Below are 17,818 nucleotides of genomic sequence, written 5' to 3'. Positions count from 1 at the left end.
ACTACTAGTTATTAGAGAGATACAAATCAAAAGCAAAGTGAGATACCACCTTGCATTCATTAGAATAATGGTTATCCTCCAAAGACACGCGGGGGAAAAATAACCCTGTTGCAGAAAAGAAATATGGCGCAGTCACTTGGGTCCTCAAACTGTAAGACAAGTATTATAGTTACCTTGTGACTCATTGATTCCACTCTGTTTATACCCAGCAGAAATGTTCTTCAGCTTATGAATGGACAGACAAGATACGATGTATCCATGTAATGAATAGTGTTTAGCAATGAAAAGGAATGAGGTACAGACGCATGACAGATATGCCAAGTGAGGCCAGTCATGTATGATCCCATTCATAGTCCATAGGCAAATTAGCCAAATCAGTAGAAATAGAAAGTAGATTTCTGTTTTCTAGAAATAGAAAATAGACTGACCAACAAAGGCCAGCGATGGCAGATTGTCTGGGGGAAAGTCGGCTTTGAGCTTAGTAGCTGTATACACAAAGCCTGTGAAAAGATTGAATGCGAGACATAATCGGAAAGGCAGGATGGGCCTGGGCCACCAGGAAAGCCCAGAAAGTTGAGTAGTTGTTGCCGGCGTCTGGGAAAGGTGGAGAATGGAGGCTAATTTCTTATGGGTTCCAAGTTTCTTTTGAGGGTGATGAAAATGTTCTGAAGTTGGATATTTCTGATGGTTATGAAATTCCATGGATATTCTAAAACCCACTGAATCGTATACTCTAAAAAGATGAGGTTTATGGTACATGAATCTTAATCTCAATACCCCTGTTATTTTTTTTAGAGAAATAACTATTGCACAAGGTATTTTGGTGATAAATACCAAAAAGAAGAATTTCACATAATGAAGGCATGATCTCTAAGTCAAGTGGTGGGTTTAGTTCAGTTGTGTCTGACTCTTCCCAACCCCATGGACAACAGCACGACAGGCCTCCCTGTCTACCACCAACTCCTTGAGTTTACACAAGCTCATCTCCGTTGAATCAGTGATGCCATCCAACCGTCTCATCTTCTGTCTTCCCCTTTTCCTCCCACCTTCAATTTTTCCCAGCATCAGGCTCTTTTCCAACAAATCAGTTCACCTCAGGTGGCCAAAGTATTGGAGTTTCAGCTTCAGCATCAGTCCTTCCAATGAATATTCAGGACTGATTTCCTTTAGGATGGACTGGTTGGATCTCCTTGCTGTCCAAGGGACTCTCAAGAGTCTTCTCCAACACCACAGTTCAAAAGCATCAATTCTTTGGTGCTCAGCTTTCTTTATAGTCCAACTCTCACATCCATACATGACTACTGGAAAAACCATAGCCTTGACAAGACGGACCTTTGTTGGCTAAGTAGTGTCTCTGCTTTTTAGGATTTATGAAAGGGATGTGTTTGAGCTTGAGTGGCTTTTAAGGAAGCTAGAGATTTGGATATATAGCTGCTTCCAAAAGGAAGAGCTCTGAGTCACAGAGTTTGGCATGAAGTAAGGCCAGCAATCTGTCCTAAAGGAAATCAATCCTGAATATAGCTGTTGGAGGGACTGATGCTGAAGCTGAAGCTCCAATGCTTTGGCCACCTGATGTGAAGAGATGACTCATTGGAAAAAGACCCTGATGCTGGGAAAGATTGAAGGCAGGAGGAGAATGGGACAGCAGAGGATGAGATGGTTGCATGGCATCACTGACTCAAGGGACATGAGTTTGAGCACGCTCCAGGAGATAATGAAGGACAGGGAAGCTTGGCGTGCTGCAGTCCATGGGGTCGTAAAGAGTTGAACACGACTGAGTAAATGAAGAGCAAAGGCCTACAATGGCCGATTGTCTGGGGGAAGTTGGCTTTGAGCTTAGTAGTTGTATATATGAAGCCTGTGAAAAGATTGAATGCAAGACGTAATCAGAAAGGCAGGATGGGCCCAGATTAGGGGGCTCTTGAGTGTCAGCATGAGGAATTCTCTGCCGTATTTGGTCACCCTAGGAAGCTGATGGGGCTTCCCTGGTGGCTTAGATGGTAAAGTGTCTGCCTGCAATGTGGAAGACCGGGGTTCGATCCCTGGGTCGGGAAGATCCCCTGGAGAAGGAAATGGCAACCCACTCCAGTACTCTTGCCTGGAAAATCCTATGGATGGAGGAGCTTGGTAGGCTATAGTCCTTGGGGCAGCAAAGAGTGGGACACAGCTGAGCAACTGAGCACACACAGGAAGCTGAGAGAAAGTGGCACACCTCAGAGCTGAGTCTTAGGAGACTCAGTCCACCCCAGAGTGCTGGGAGCTCACGCTCCTGTCGAGGGCCCTGTTAGGAATCTATCGCAGCCGGTGTGAGAAGAGGCCTTCATCCCTTACATTTCCTAAAACGGCAATTAGTTTGGAGTTCTGAGCCTTCTGATACCAGCATAGGCAATTTGCAAGGCCTCACACACAGATGTTATTCTACTTCGTTTCCTGGGAAAGTGAGTCACAGCTTCCTGGTAGAGAGTTGTCTGGGTGCTAAACAATGGTGTGGGGACCTCCGCTCAGGCGCTCCGTTCACCACGGCTCCTTTCTGTTGCTGGCCATCTGTGCTTTTTGTTTACATTTTCTCTCCCCTTCCTTCCTTCCTCTCCTTTTTTCTCCCTTTCTGCTCCTAATTGGTTCTACGGTCTCTCTTCCCTTTACTTCCCCGCCTCCAGTCGTCTCGCAGATTGCCACTGTTCCTTTGCACAACATGAAGTCTGATCTTAGCTGCATGAAAGAAAAGACGGGAAACCTTTTTATGAAGCGTATATGGAACCATTGACATGTAGGCCATGGCAGTGACTATTTTCATGGAAAATAGGCTACGTATGATGAATGTTTTTCTAGGTAAATTTAATGTGAAAGCCACTGAGATATGAGGAGACTTGCTCTGAGAATTTTTTCAGTCCTGTCATTTCAAGATCTCACGAAGACGTCAACATGCCCCTTTGTGGTCTGCCGACGGTTTGCTGTCTCCGGTTTTGGTGAACCAGAAAGCAGCCTCAGGGCCCTACTTGGGCCTCAAGTACTTGTCTAGGAAATGGTCACCACCTTCCCAAGACACAGGAAACTCACAATTATCCCATTTTTCAAAGGTTCACACAGGAAACTCACGATTGTCCCATTTTCAAAGGTTCACTGCGAAGCCAGCTACTTATCCTAGCTGTCTAATTTATCGTTTCTACTGAACACTCTTTCGATATTGCTTTACACTGAAATCTCGTCACATATAGATGACGACATTTAAAAGATTGCTGTGGACATTTCCTTTAAGGTGAGATTTTCCCTTGATAAGTGTGCAAGTGCAGCTAGGCTGTTGGTTGCAGTGGAGTTAACCCACGCTGTGAAGAAGGTCTGTCTCCATAAAGAGTTGGCCAGGTTTTGTTGGGATTTTTTTTGTGGGGTGGGGGGCGGGCAGGGGGGATAGCAGAGAAGTGCTAGGGTGGCTGAAGGCAGCAAGAACTAGGGGTGGGATGGTGGAGGGGTTGGTGGTTGTGCTGTGTTCAAGTGAGGCTGTTAAATGTGTGGTAAGCCTCATATGGAAGATGAAAGTTGTGCTGTCCTCAGAGGGAGGGAAGCGGGGGAGCCCAGGCAGGTTTGGAGTTGGGGACCCACTTCTGAATCTTAGCACAGTCACTCTCTGCTTGCCTGAGCCAACATTCTTCACCCTCCTCAGCCAGAGTCCCATCAACAGGACGGTCGTCAAGATCAAATAAATTAACTGGGAACAAGATTCGTGTTGTTTGGCTTCTTATAAATGTTGAGTCCTCTGGAGTCTAGAGATTTCACCAGATGTATTTTTAATAATATGATAAGTATAAAGGACAAGGAAGCCTGGTGTCCTGCAGTCCATGGGGTCGCAAAGAGACTGACACGACTGAGCAACTGAACAGTGATAACAAATGATAAAGTTTAAACTCTTCTTTTTGTATAAGTGTAGTTCTGGAGATGTAATATCTGAATAAATTACCTGAATCATAGTTTGTGAAACCTGACTATATCTTATTGCTGTATGGTCACTAAGTCGTGTTCCACTCTTTTTGACCCCATGGGCTGCAGCCAAGCTCCTCTGTTTTCTACTGTCTCCCAGAGTTTGCCCAAATTCAAGTCCACTGAGTTGGTGATGCTATCTAACCATCTCATCCTCTGCTACCCTTTTCTCCTTTTGCCTTCAATCTTTCCCATCTTCAGGGTCTTTTCCAGTGAGTTGGCTCTTCACATCAGGTGGCCAAAGTATTGGAGCTTTAGCATCAGTCCTTCCAATGAAGAGTCAGGGTTGATTTCCTTTAGGATTGACTGGTTTGATCTCCTTGCAGCTCGTTTGACCTGGTTTGATCAAACTGGTTTGTTCTCCAGCACCTAAATTCGAAAGCATCAATTCTACAGTGCTCAGCTTTCTTTATGGTCCAGCTCTCATGTCTGTACATGACTTCTGGAAAAACCGTAGCTTTGACTTTACAGACCTTTGTCAGCAAAGTGATGTCTCTACTTTCCAATATGCTGTCTAGGTTTATATTGCTTTCCTTTCCAAGGAGAAAACATCTTTTCATTTCATGGCTGCAGTCACCATCCGCAGTGATTTTGGAACCCGAGATGTCACTTCCCCTTCTATTTGCCATCTACTGATTATAGCTGAAAATGAAAATCTGTCACTAAGTTGTGTCCGACTCTTTGTGACCCCATGTACCGTGTAGCCCTCAGGCTCCTCTGTCCATGGGATTTCCCAGGCTTAGTTCAGTTCAGTCGGTTAGTTGTGTCTGACTCTTTGTGACGCCATGGACTGAAGCTCACCAGGCTTCCCTGTCTGTCACTCCTGGAGCTTGCTCTAACTCATGTCCATTGAGTCAGTGATGCCATCCAACTATCTCATCCCTCTGTCCCAGGCTGTTACCCTGTAAGTGGAAATCAGATGTAGTTCAGAATTTTATGCTCAGGGTGGCGCTGTTTTCCCATTCTTTTGGTAATGTTTGCATTTTTATCTCTGTGGGTTCCAAGTCAGGCGAGTAACTCAATAAACATCTAGGACCATTTCTACCTTCTGTTGTTCACAGACCTTCTTACCTTGTGAGGCCCCATCCAATGCCATATCCTAAAAGTGCACATTGAGCTTATATTCACTGTAACATATGTGAGAATTGCCATAATAAACCAGTTGGCTGATTATATATTTGAAGACATTTATTAAAACAATAGATTTTTCAGCTTTTTATGTTTTGGAGTCAGTTTGTGTTTAGGTCTCAGATATATGCAAAGCTTGTGTGCCAGTTCTTAATGGAATAAAGGACCTAATATAGTTCTTTAAAACTGATTTATTTAGCACAAGTACTAAAGTACATTGAACTCCATTTTCGTTAGTAATCTGTTCATAATCTGTCTCAAGAGCACAGATTAATTGTTCCCCACTTCTTGCCAGAAACTACAATGTCCTTCACAGGTGTGTCGTTCGGGGCTTGACATGAATTTTTGTTTGTTTGTTTCTAGATACGAGGATTTCTGTCACGGTTTGATAACGTCCTTCCTGTCAGCCTGGCCTTTGACAAATGCACGGCTTGTTCTTCCAAAGTAAGTCGTTCTACATTGGCGGGACTTGTTTTTTACTATGAGCCCAGTCAGCCTTCCTAGCTAGAGGCCCCGAAACTAGCTGAGGGCTTTTCGCTGGGGAGGGCGAGGGTCTGAAAAAAAAAAAGACCAAACCAGAAGGGGTTATGGTTTCATTTATCTGTGTTCATTCTCACAGGGAAACCAGCCTGAGAAAGTTTGGTTTGTAGTATAGCGAGAGAGACTGAATTGGATCGTTTCAGCTCTGTGTCAGTCCTTGCAGCAAGCAGGCTGATTTGGACGCGAATTTGAACTTTTCTCGTCTTTGTTCCTCCCCCGAAGGCTCCTCGCTCACACAAACTGTCACAGAGTAGTTTTTTAAGTGTTGCTCAGAGGATGAGGGAGACCAGGCAGTCCTGATGGTGTGTCTTTTGGAGTTCCACATAATGACAAAGAAAAAGTAAACAGAGATTAGGGGACTGGACGGGGAGCCAATAAAAAGGCCCATTCAGCTTTGATCTTTCCAGAGGCTCTAAAAACAGAGCTCGTGTGTCCCCCATTGTAAAGGGAACCGGCTGATATACCTCAAAGCTACAGTGATGGCATCTCATTTTTTTTTAATAGGCCTTGAGATAGTCTGAGTTATTTTTATACATACACTGTGTGTTCTAGCTGACTTCCTTTTGGAAAGCTCTCTAAGCCTTCTAACGCCCAGTGATTTAACCTGGCTTTTAAAACTCAAGATTCTTGGTAAGACTTCCATGTTCAAGTGTTAGGCATTGGGGTCATTAATCCCAGACTCCAGCCTCTCAGTTATAATTTGGGACTTCTTTGCTGTGTAGCTTACATCAGTCTGAACAGGACTGAATTCTGGGTAAAGTCTCTGCACTCCGAGATGACAAGCTGTCTTTGAAAATTTTACTTGGGTCTCGTCTTAGGAGGAGCACCATCTTGACCGGTTTCTCTAAAAAGTTAACTCACATTTGACCAACAGTGTTGATAAATTTGATTAATTTTAGGTGCTCAAAAACTTCGAGGAATTTTTTCTTTCTTTCTTATTCAAAAGTAGACTGAGCTCTGGTTTTATCACTCTGCATCCCAAGTGTCCATGTTGAGAGTTAAACGTTGCTATTTGTAGGTTATCCACGAGCTCATACTTTCCGTGGGTTCTCTAGCACGTCTGATACCTATGTGCCTGAGCCAAGGCCTCAAGGATGTCTGCGTGCACTTCCGTCTTCAGAAATGCAGGTTTTAGGATTATGTGCTCTTCAGCACAGTACCTTTTTTTTTCCCCTTTGAATGTCTGAGCTAATTGGTCTCAAAATAACTTGGCAGTATTAATTTTCATATTGAAATTGTTTGATACAAGTGTCAGAGACTTCTCTGTGGCTTTATCTAGGTCTAGTTAGTCAAATGAGGTGAAGATAATTAGGTTCTCTAAGTGAAATGCAAACACTCATTTTTTTTTTCTCCTTGTTCTATTTCTAATTAAATTAGCCCCGGAGATACTGTTTACAAAAGGATCACAAGCATATCCGCTAGCTGCGGTCCCTCATATTCTTTGAAGGCGCATAGCTTTGCATTTTTCTTTCACGCTTATTCTGAGCCTTGAATTAAGTGTAGATAGTACTTTTTTGTTAGCAAAGTATTTCCTCTTAGTGGTCATTCTGAGAGTCCTGCTTTACATAAACACGCTGGACGACTTAATACAAACTGACTTGCATTTTAACAGCTGTGCTATTCCCAGAGCGATCACTTTTCATGTGGTCCGGGTATTAAATTTCTTTTGTGCTGAAAAGGTTGCTTCATGGGTGCATGTATTTCCTTACAGTAGAAGCCCAGCATGTACTTACTTGGCTACCTTACTCATTTGCCTAGGAGAATGTCATTCTCTATTATCTGCATACCCAGCATTAATACTTTGAAATGACAGATGCAGTTACATTTTCATCTCTGTGTGTATGAATTTTTCTTAATGCATATTACCATGATTTTTTTTTTATACTGAGTCATATCATAGTTTTTTTGTTTCAAACATTCTTTGGGGCTAAAAATGACTTTTAAAAATTTCTCCTTTGACATCCATGCAGTAATTTTTTCCTTTGGTACTTTTCAATATTTTTGCTTCCTCCCCCCTCCCCCCCCCCCATAGGACTGAGGCCATACTTGTGTCTTGATATTACTTCCATGAACTACTATTATGATTTTTAAAAGCAAAGTACTAAATAGAATGGGCTTCCCAGGTGGCACAGTGGTAAAGAATCTGCCTGCCAACCCATGACATGTGGGTTTGATCCCTGGATCGGGAAGAATGGCAACCTGCTCCAGTGTTCTTGCCCTGGAAAATTCCATGGACCGAGGAGCCTGGTCCAGGGCTGCAGTCTATGGGGTTGCAAAGAGTCGGACGCGACTGAGCGCTCGCGCACACACACACAAGGCCATTCTTGTGTCTTGATTTAACCATAAATACAGATTGGAGAGGTAGAATAAGCTGTGCTGAGTAATAATGCTTTTGTCACCTTATTTATGTAAGTGAAACATAGACTGTTTATAAAGCCTGAGCTGGGGAAGAGTACAGGGAAGCTAGATTGCCTACACTCACATTGCTCCTTATCCTAGTTGATTTCAGCTGGTGTGCAGCCAGGTGAATTATTCCATTCCAGAAGAAATATTGGAGGGTCTGAAGGGAGGAGGGCAGTGAGGAGTCGCTTTTATTCTGATTTCTGTGCATTGCCTTGTAAGACTTTCTAAAATGATAGATAGTATCTGTCACTGGAATTTCAAAAGACCCTATTTCAAGGTTTGTGTCTTTCTTTTCTTTCTTTCTTTTTTTTTTAAGTTTTCAGTGCCAAATAGTTTTGTGGAACTGCTACCAGAGGGAAAAGTATAATTTTGAAACCAATATTCTTGAAAGAATTTCTCATAATACTTTGAATTAATTTGTTTTTAGATTTTTCACCTAGATAATTTGGGGGAGTTAGGGTACTTGGAGGGGTACCTTTCTGCTTTGATAGGATCTTTAACTTGCAGGCAAGCTGTGGGAATAGTACAAGGAACTCCTTTACCCAGATCTCCCCATTGTTTATATTTTTCCACATTTGTGTATATGTGATCTTCTCCCTGCCTACCTCTCCTCTTTTTCTTTCGTTTTCTTTTCCTTTTTTTTTTTTTTACCGTGCTGGGTCTTTGTTGCTGTGCTCCGGCTTTCTCTAGTTGCAGCGAGCAGGGACTACTCTTCAACGCAGGGCTTCTCATTGTGGTGGCTTCCCTGGTTGCGGCGCTTGGGCTCCAGGGTGTGTGGGCTCAGCAGCTGTGGCTCCTGGGCTTAGTTGACCTGTGACATGTGGGATCTTAGTGCCCGGACCAGGGATTGAACCTGTGTCCCCCTGCATCGGCAGGTGGATTCTTAACCACTGGACCACCAGGGAAGTCCCCCTCCTCTTTTTCTTGAAACTCTGGGAGGAGTTGGAGAGATTGTGGTTGTTTACAGCTAAATACATCAGTATATGTTTCCTCAGAAAAAGATTCCTATCTTACCTAAGCAGAATGCACCGGTCAAATGCAGGCAGGTAAATGTTTGCATAATACTGTTACCTGACACACAGTCACTGTTTCAGGTGTTGTTATTTGTACCAGTGATGTCCTTCATAAGCATTTTCTCCAGACCAGACTCCGAGTCAGGAGGATCAGGCGTTCACTTGTCACGTCTGGCTGGCTTCCCTCAGTCTGGAAAAGTTCCTTAGCTTTTCTTTATCTTTCCTTAACTTGAACACTTTGACGTTGTGCCAGTTATCTTGTAGAATTTCCCTCTATTTGGATCTGTCTACTGTTTCCTTATGACTAGATTCAGGTTATGAATATTTGGCAGAGAGATGAGATGAAAAAAGAGATCGTGTGTCCTCGTGTCAGGAGGCACATGGTGTATGTTACCCCTCTTTGGTAGTGAGAATTTCCCCCTTTCTGTGTTTGTAACTACCTTCCCCCACGGTGAGAAACCTGACTCCCATTACACTGGCTGATTCACTGAACTACACAGAAAGTAGTTCCAAAATTGCTAGTCCATCCCATTGCAGATGGTAAGCCTGCCACCTGGAATTTGATCATTGTGCACGGTTCTTATTTTCTAGGTACAATTTGCATAGATCAAAATGCAGAAATCGTAAGAGACTTAATTCTATACTTGGGACAAACACATACACCCATGTAACCTACGTTTCAGTCAAGGCACAGAGTGTTTCCCTTACCCCGGAAAGTTTCCCTGTGCCTTTTCTGAGACAGTCTTAGGGGAGGGAGTAGTATGCTGGGTATTGTGACCATTCTCTTTCCCAAGGAGTAAAGCTAGGTCCCCTTGGTCTTGATGGACCTGTAGCCTTGTTTCTGGGACCCAGCAGCTGACCAGAACCTTCTCTCAGACCTTCCGAGTCAGGAACAGGGCCGTTCCCGAGGAGACTGCAGGCAGGGGACTCAGGTGTGGTTGCACGATTCCGTCACTCCCCACCTTGGCAATGTTGCGGGGACAGCCTGGTACGAGGAAGCAGGCCCCAAACTCAGTTCTCATACCATTTGGGACTGCCTAGTGCCCAGATGTAGCAAGATGTGCCTAGAAACCTGATCTTCAGTTTTAATTAGCCATTAGCAACCCTAATACTATCCTCATTCTGGTGTTTACAGTACGATGGGCCCTTCTGTTGATGGGCTATGAGTAAACTTCCCAAAGTGACTTGTTATTAGCTTTTCATGTGCACCTGTGTGTGTGCGTCTTGAGGACAGAGAGGCTGGTGCAAGAAGAGTGTATGTCAGCGCTGGTATCATCATATGGTCAACTGTGCTTTCATTCTGCCTTTGGCAGAGCCAGGCTGTCATTTTTCTTTTGATATTATATAATCCTACCTTTCTTCTCTCATTTCTCTTTTCTTTCTTAATTGAAGAAGCATGAAATGTCAACATTAAACTCAAGTATTTAAAATTCTTTTAAGAAAAACCTCTACCCCAGAGCAACCTGTTTCCTAAAAGTTCTGCTGATGCGCTGTTGAGGACAGAAAGACAAAGGGTAGGTTTGGAAGGAGAAATGGAACTCTCACTGTCTGTCAGCAGACATTCGTTTACTCAACTGACATGTGAGTCCCTGCTGTGTGCCAGAGATGCAGAGATGATTAAAACAGCCACTGCCTTCAGAGAACACTGACAAGAGAGCAGTTTAGTCACTAAGTTGCATCTGACTCTTGTGACTCCATGGACTGTAGCCCACCAGGCTCCTCTGTCCATGGGATTCTCCCAGCAAGAATACTGGAGTGGGTTGCCATTTCCTTCTCCAGGGGAATCTTCCTGACCCAAGGGTCGAACTCGGGTCTCCTGCGTTGCAGGCAGATTCTTTACTGACTGAACCAAGAGTGAGGGAGACTTATAAACCAATGCTAATCTCCCTGACACTGTGATGTGCTCCAGAGTCAAGGCATATCCTCTTGCTTTCTTGTTTTGCCGTGCCATGCAAGTTGCAGGATATCCTCTAGTGAGGGTGTCCCGGTACCATTTAGCTTTGTAAATGGGGAAGACCCGGGAGGGCCTCTCAGCAGCTTCTAAGCTGACATTAAAGGATAAGGAGGAATGTGTAGAGATCCGTGGGGGAGAGGACACGGGGGAGATATTCCAGGCCCGGGGCATCACACGGGCGACAGCCGGGGCAAGAGAACATGGCACGTTTCTGAGGCGTTCTGGGGAGTGGCACACCTCATTCCCCTTGTCTTGGTGAGCTGTTTCCATCTCGGTTGTTCCTGAGTGGAATCTGGTTGTATTTCCTCTGGCCCTTGAGGCTCTTTCTCACCTAGCACTGGGCTTAGGGGGTTTCCTAGCCTGAGGAGTTGAGCCGCTGCAGCCCCAGCATGGGGATAGGGGCCCAGGAAGAAAGGCGGGGCTTTCCTGGTGCTCCCCGCTCTGCCAGCTTCCCTTTCTTCCGTTTTGTGAGTCAGTCGGATGAGATAAGCTCTGGCTCCCTGTTGACCCTCGACGTTTCTAGCTTTTATATTTCCTTTCCTTGCTTTTTTCTTTAGTCTCCAAGCAATGCGTTTTCATTGCAGAAAAATCAACAAGTATATTTAAGGATAAAGAAGTAATTCACTATATCCTAGCCATGCAGATCCTGGTCAGGTGTTGATGTCTGCCCTTCTGGACTTAAAAATCACCTGTATTTTAGGGTGAAGTGAAAGTGTTAGTTGCTCAATCATGTCCAACTCTTTGCAACCCTGTGAACTGTAGCCCACCAGGCTCCTCTGTCCATGAGATTTCCCAGGGAAGAATATCAAAGTGGGTAGTCATTCCCTTCAGGGGATCTTCCCAACCCAGGGATGGAACCCAGGTCTTCTGCACTGCTGGCAGATTCTTGAACGGTCTGAGCCACCAGGGAAGCCTGCATTTTATGGGTATGCGCAGGTGATTCTTCTCTCTGAGCACTCCTGCTATAAGCCTGAAACCAGCTTTAGAGAGAGGGATTTGTGCTGCTGCGTCACGCATGCTCTCAGCCTCTGATCTGATGCAGGGTTTAAATCTCAGTCGCTTAGAAGAACCGGCGGGAGCCCGATCGGAAGAGCTCTCCACAGCGCAGGCCAGGAATTTTTACGTGCAGCCTCTCAGTGGCAACTACTACTCAAAACTGGGCTGCAGCCAGGTTTTCCTTCTCCTTTCCAAAAGGGACATAAATCTCTGATTTGGAAAATGATGAGTAACCCCCAGGTTCCCTTTTTCTATCTCATTTACCCAGCAAGGCCCCAAGTCTTCTGTTTTAATGTGTGATGGACTCCATATGTATGGCCGTGTTGTGTGAAACTGTATCCCGCATCTCGTCCTTAGCAACTAGGGTTTCCCCAACCCCCCAGAACTGCTCGGTTCCCAAAAGGAGGCAAAACATCCAGCCTGAGCCAGTATGGAGTGTTTTAGCTGCAGGCCCCTAACCTCAGAGCTCTTGGCTCTTCACCTCCTTGAAAAGCCTTGGACGGTTCTCCCTTTGCTTCAATTTCCTCATCCATAGAGTGGGGAAAATATTTTCTGTCTCCCAGGGAAATCGCAATGGCTGACGTATATCCAGTTCCCTGTGACCAAGTAGCAAGGCCTCTGCCCGCTCCTGGGACTGATGTCGACATGAGAAACAAGAGGGAAACACAGACCGCTGTGACTGTGCTAGGTCTCCCCGGGTTTGTGGCTCCCCTCCTGGGCTCGCTGTTGCCCAGCAGGTACCGTACCGTGAAAGGCCTGGTTGAAAGTGCAGGCTGCCTTGGCTTTGAGGGGCCGCAGAAACCTTCCGTCGTGGTCCCTGATGACTGTTGATGCCAAAACCTCCCCTGCTGGTTACGTCTAACTTGTGGTCTTCTGAGACCACCCAATCAGTGCTTACTGCTTTCCCTGTCACTTGAGGTCAAAAACTTGCCTTGCCTGTCCAAACACATTTTTTTTTTCCTCACAGGATTCCTTTTAACATCCAGACCAGAAAATTTAGGGCTGTGTTCCCCTTAGAAGGTTCCAGTGGCTGCCTGGCCCTTCACGTTACTGAAGATCTGGGTTCCTCTCAGTTTGGAATTGATCTCATTCGCTTTTAGCCTTTCTGCCTTCTCCAGCTCTTGACACAGTGATTCTGGGCCTCATTCAGACTGATGAAGCCAGTGAACCCTGCCCCCGTGAGATGTGGAAGCCACACACAATTTTGTAGGTGATTTCATTGGCTTTGTGAAGTCCCTCAAACATGCCCGTGGATCCTCGGAAGACATCCCTGCTCTGAGGTTTTTTCGGGTTTGGGGTGGGGGAAGGTTCGGGATGACATTCCCGTTCCCCTGACGAGACACTGCAGGGTGTGGGTGCCGCCAGCCCCACCATGAGCTCTCTGCGGCTTGGGAAAGTAGCCCCCTCTCTCTGAGGAGTCCTTTCCCTCAGCTGTAGTAAAGGGAGATGCCTGGGCTGCTCTCCCACTGAGTATTGTTCCCCGACTTGGAGATTGTGGCCTCTCTCGATCAGCGACTTTCTTTAGGCTGAGCTACATCCAGGTGGGGGAGGGAGGAGACCCGGACCCTGCGCGGTTCTAGTGGTTAGTTGCCGCTGCTCCAGTGGCCCATGGGTTTGTTTCCTGACGGGCAAAGAGCCCCAGCTGCCGTCTGCTCGTGTTCTTTCTCGTTTCTGTAATGCATTCATCGTCTTCCCTCCCCCTCTACCCTTCATACCTTTGTAAGTGGGGGAGGGAAGAACATGGGAGTAACTGCTGTGTTTTGATATAAGAGGGCTTCACTAGTAGCTCAGCTGGTAAAGAATCCGTCTGCAATGCCGGAGACCCTGGTTTGATTCCTGGGTTGGGAAGATCCACTGGAGAATGGGTAGGTTCCCACTCCAAGAAATAAGGACACCATCAGCTTGAATTGGGAAACCATTTGTGGACATTCATGCTTGTATTGTATAGACACAGTTGGAATAAAAGACAGCGAAAGTGAAGCCGCTCAGTCGTGTTCGACTCTTTGCGATCCCATGGACTGTAGCCTACCAGGTTCCTCCATCCATGGGATTTTCCAGGCAAGAATACTGGAGTGGGGTGCCATTTCCTTATTCAGGAGATCTTCCCGACCCAGGGATTGAACCCAGGTTTCCCGCATTGTAGGCAGACACTTTACTGTCTGCGCCATCAGGGAAGCTGGAAATAATATATATATATTAAACTGTTTAAATTGAGTACTTAAACCTCATGTTAATATATATTTGGGTGTTTATTTTCACAACCATTATTCAACACACATTGGGAGCTTTTGTTTCATGAAACATTTTGGGATGATACAGAGGTCGAGACGGTAGCCTATGAAGTTTCTGATGGTGTCTTTCTGGACAAGGTAGGAAAATGACACCACACAATTATGTACCTCAGGCATAGCAACTTAGTTAAACGTGTTTTCCCAAGAGATGTTCCTCAGCTTGGAAGGGATGACCGTTTCATAGCAAGTAGCAAGAACTGATGAAATAAGCTTTGAATGGTGAGAAAAATGAAGGAGTGCTTTGTAGCTGGATAAATGAACAGCACAACAAGGAGGGACGGGAAGGTAGGCTGTGCCCTCCAGGAACCGAGTCGGGCAGGAAGCAGAGGTGTGGTGGCACATACCCTCTGCCTGCCAGTGTGTAGGCATGATCTTTCATGAAGCTATACGTGCTAGCTGGAATCCAATGTTACATCCCAGTGCTCTGGGTATGTGTTCAGCTGAGCCGCTTTCCAGCTTTTACTACCTCATTCGCTCGAGTTGATTCTTTCGATGATTTGTTATTGTGATGGAAGACCATTTCCAAAGTATATTAAACCAAAGAGCCTTTGGGATTCATCAAAGATGACTTAACATTTTATGAAAGGTTGCATTCTGGCAGTGAGCTTTTTGCAGGCTTTTGCTTGCTCTCTTGTAGGATTCTTAAAAGTCTCCATTTTATTATTTTCTGAAAGGTCTTCTGATATCCTGTCCAGGTATTTCTATAAGCACTTATCACTGCAGCCTTTCTTGCCCTAGAAAATGTGAAAGAACCATTTGAGAACATCCTATTCCCGAAGTTACTGTTGTTATAACTTGTTTATATCACATCGTATGTGATCATAGTGATAAATTTTACAGTGTCTGGCCTTTCCTAGTTCTCAGTAATTCTTCCAGCATAAAAGTTTTATTAAGGTTTTTTTATTTTTCTTAACACAGAAGAAAAGACTGCATGTTCCTGTTTCCTGGAGTATCTTAAGGGCTGGCTAAAGCACACACTGAAGTTAGACATCTTAAATTTATAGCTGTCAGACTAAACGTGGGGAGATATCTGCTCTGGGGCCCTGGCAGGGCTGCAGGCGTGCCGAAGGTGAACAGCCGGTGGGAGAGCAGACACAGCAAAGTTTGTTAAGTTATCAGAATCGTCTTGACACTGAGTGAGCAGACACCCGGCAGAATCTTAAGGAACAGCAGCATCGCTGGGACACGCGCTCATTCCCCACGAGGACTGCTTTGCCGGCCGTGATGAATGTCACAGCCCGCAGTCAGAACTCCAGGCAGCCTAGGTGTCTTGGCAGTTGACTTGAGTCACTGAAGCACACGGATATTTTTAAGACCTTTACTGGCACTCCAGCTTCGAACGGAAGTCCAGGCAGAAGTACATTTTCATGTTGTTTGCAAAGGCAGGAGAGAGAATCTGGGTTTTCCCCCAGCTCCAGGCTGAACTTCACATTTCCCTTTCATTTTATGTCAACGTTTACCTGAAGGACCCTAAAGGGAGATGATGGCAAAAGTTGGGGTTTGGAGCGAGTGGCAGTGATTCACTGTCGCATTAAAAACCCCTCACCCGTCCCGAGCATGAACATGAACTCCACATTGTTCTTTCTTCGAGAAGGAAGCCTGAGCAGAAAATCGGCTGTGGGCTTGCCACTCTGCCCACATCCAGATTTTCTGTTAGTTCAGTCTGACCTGACGAACTTGACTTCAGCCACAATGCAAGTGGACTTAAAAACTAAAAAAATTAATGGGAGCAAAATGGTTTCCTGGTAGATCAGTATATATGAGTGTGTGTGTTAGTTGCTTAGTTGTGTCTGACTCTCTGCAACCCCATGGACTGTAGCCCACCAGGCTCCTCCGTCCATGAAATTCTCCAGGCAAGCCTACTGGAGTGGGTTGCCATAAGTAAGAGAACAAAAACACACGCCTGCCACTTGGCTCTGCTGGAGGAATATGAGTTTTATTTCACAACATCTGGTGTTCTTTGCCTAATCACTCACTGCTCCCTATTACTGAGAATATTCCAATAGGCACTTACTTAATACCTGAAAGATGAGACCCGCGTCACCCTATCATGCTCTCTCCAAAAGGACTGAAAGTCCCCAGAAATGGGCTATTTCAGGGACCCCTGGGGGCAGGTGGGGAGGGGGTGCAGCACAGGGGGTGTGTGTACTTGTTTCAGTTCTGCTGTGGTAACTCAAAAACAGTTGACAAGTTCTTCTTGGGAAATTGCTTCAGATCTCACAATATTTTCCTCCTCATAGCCTCAGCAGTGGCGAATTCTTGACCTTTGAGGATGGGTTTGATTTTTTTGGAAAAGGCTGAAAGCAGCTTGAAGCCGTGTGTCCTGAATAAAGGGAACGAGCCATTTGCAAAAAAAAGTGTTTCAAGTTTTTGTTGCTGTTGTTGGGTCTCTCAGTCATGTCCCACTCTCTGTGACCCCCGTGGACTGCAGCATGCCAGGCTTCCCTGACCTTCACCATCTCCTGGAGTTTGCCCAAACTCATGTCCATTGAGTCAGTGATGTTTAAAGAATGGCAGAGGCTTCAGACAGCTTGCAGGTCTAAACAGGTGCGAGCTCCTGTCCCAGGGAACTCTGGGTGTACAGGCCTGGCAGAAAGGCAACAGGCCGCTTGGACAGGGTTTGTGCACTAGAAATGAGTACCAACTCTCAAGACAGTGCCAGCTAGTAGCTCCGTGACCTGTGGCAAGTATCTGGAAGTCTCTGCGGTTCAGTTTCCTCAGGGGGAGAAGAGCTATGATTCTTTCTTGGTGGCAGTGAGGATTAAAGAAAAGCAGGTATGCCGAGTGTCATGGATGAGGCGCCACTCTGTACATGTCTCCCCCCCATCCCCCTGCTTTATTTTTCTCACTTGTTTGACTGTTGGGTCTTAGTTGTGACATATAGGATGTTGCATTGCGGTTCACGGGCTCTCGAGTTGTATGGCAGGCTCAGTAGTTGCCATCTACAAGCTTAGTTGCCCCAAGGCCTGTGGGATCTCAGTTCCCAGGCCAGGGATCGAACCCACATCCCCTGCATTGCAAGGCAGATTCTTAACCACTGGACCACCACGCACGTCCTTCTGTAAATGTTTTTGATCTCTCCTTTGTGCAAGCAGAGATCAGGTGCCATTCTCATTGTCCTTTATAAATGTGCTCACTTTGTAATTTACAGACATAACAAACTTTTCATCTTCAGAAGTTGACCAAAAAAAAAAAATGAGATGAATTGAAGAAAAAAAAAGATGAGCAATTTTTGTAAAAAGGGCATGGCCTTAGGAGGTCCGCAGATATTAAACGTGCAGGCTGTTAGATTCTTTGTCTTTTTCTTTCCTTTTCTCTTTTCTTTTCCAGTAGGCTGTTCACCCAGGGCTCTATTTATTGACCAAAATGAAATGAGGTTTAATGTTCCCAGGATTGGGCACTCGGGGCAGGGGTGAATCTTCTCATTTTCTGGAGAGCCCTGCAGGCTTATGTGGCCGGGTTGGGCCCACAGCTTGAGGAGCTGATGCGAACCTTGGGGAAAGGCTTCTGCCTGTGCTCCC

The 17,818-nt window shown here is 45.5% G+C and overlaps 1 protein-coding gene across 4 annotated transcripts in view; it reads left to right on the top strand.

Moving 5' to 3' along the window:
• The window catches only part of ATG7 (autophagy related 7), a 268,416-nt gene that overhangs the window by 97,204 nt on the left and 153,394 nt on the right, over positions 1 to 17,818 (top strand). For all 4 annotated transcript variants that reach the window (XR_005722153.1, XM_040246755.1, XM_040246756.1 and 1 more), the window contains one exon: positions 5,464 to 5,544. Coding sequence is in view for 3 of the 4 variants with exons in the window: in XM_040246755.1 (XP_040102689.1) it covers positions 5,464 to 5,544 (81 nt within the window). In the remaining variant the exon portion in view is untranslated. The remainder of the gene's footprint in view (positions 1 to 5,463; positions 5,545 to 17,818) is intronic.

The sequence above is a fragment of the Oryx dammah genome, unplaced genomic scaffold (genome assembly GCF_014754425.2).
Source record: "Oryx dammah isolate SB20612 unplaced genomic scaffold, SCBI_Odam_1.1 HiC_scaffold_9, whole genome shotgun sequence".
NCBI classification, from domain to species: Eukaryota; Metazoa; Chordata; class Mammalia; order Artiodactyla; family Bovidae; genus Oryx; species Oryx dammah.
The sequence above is the reverse complement of the archived record's forward strand: the minus strand, read 5'-3'. Positions and strand labels throughout refer to the sequence as shown.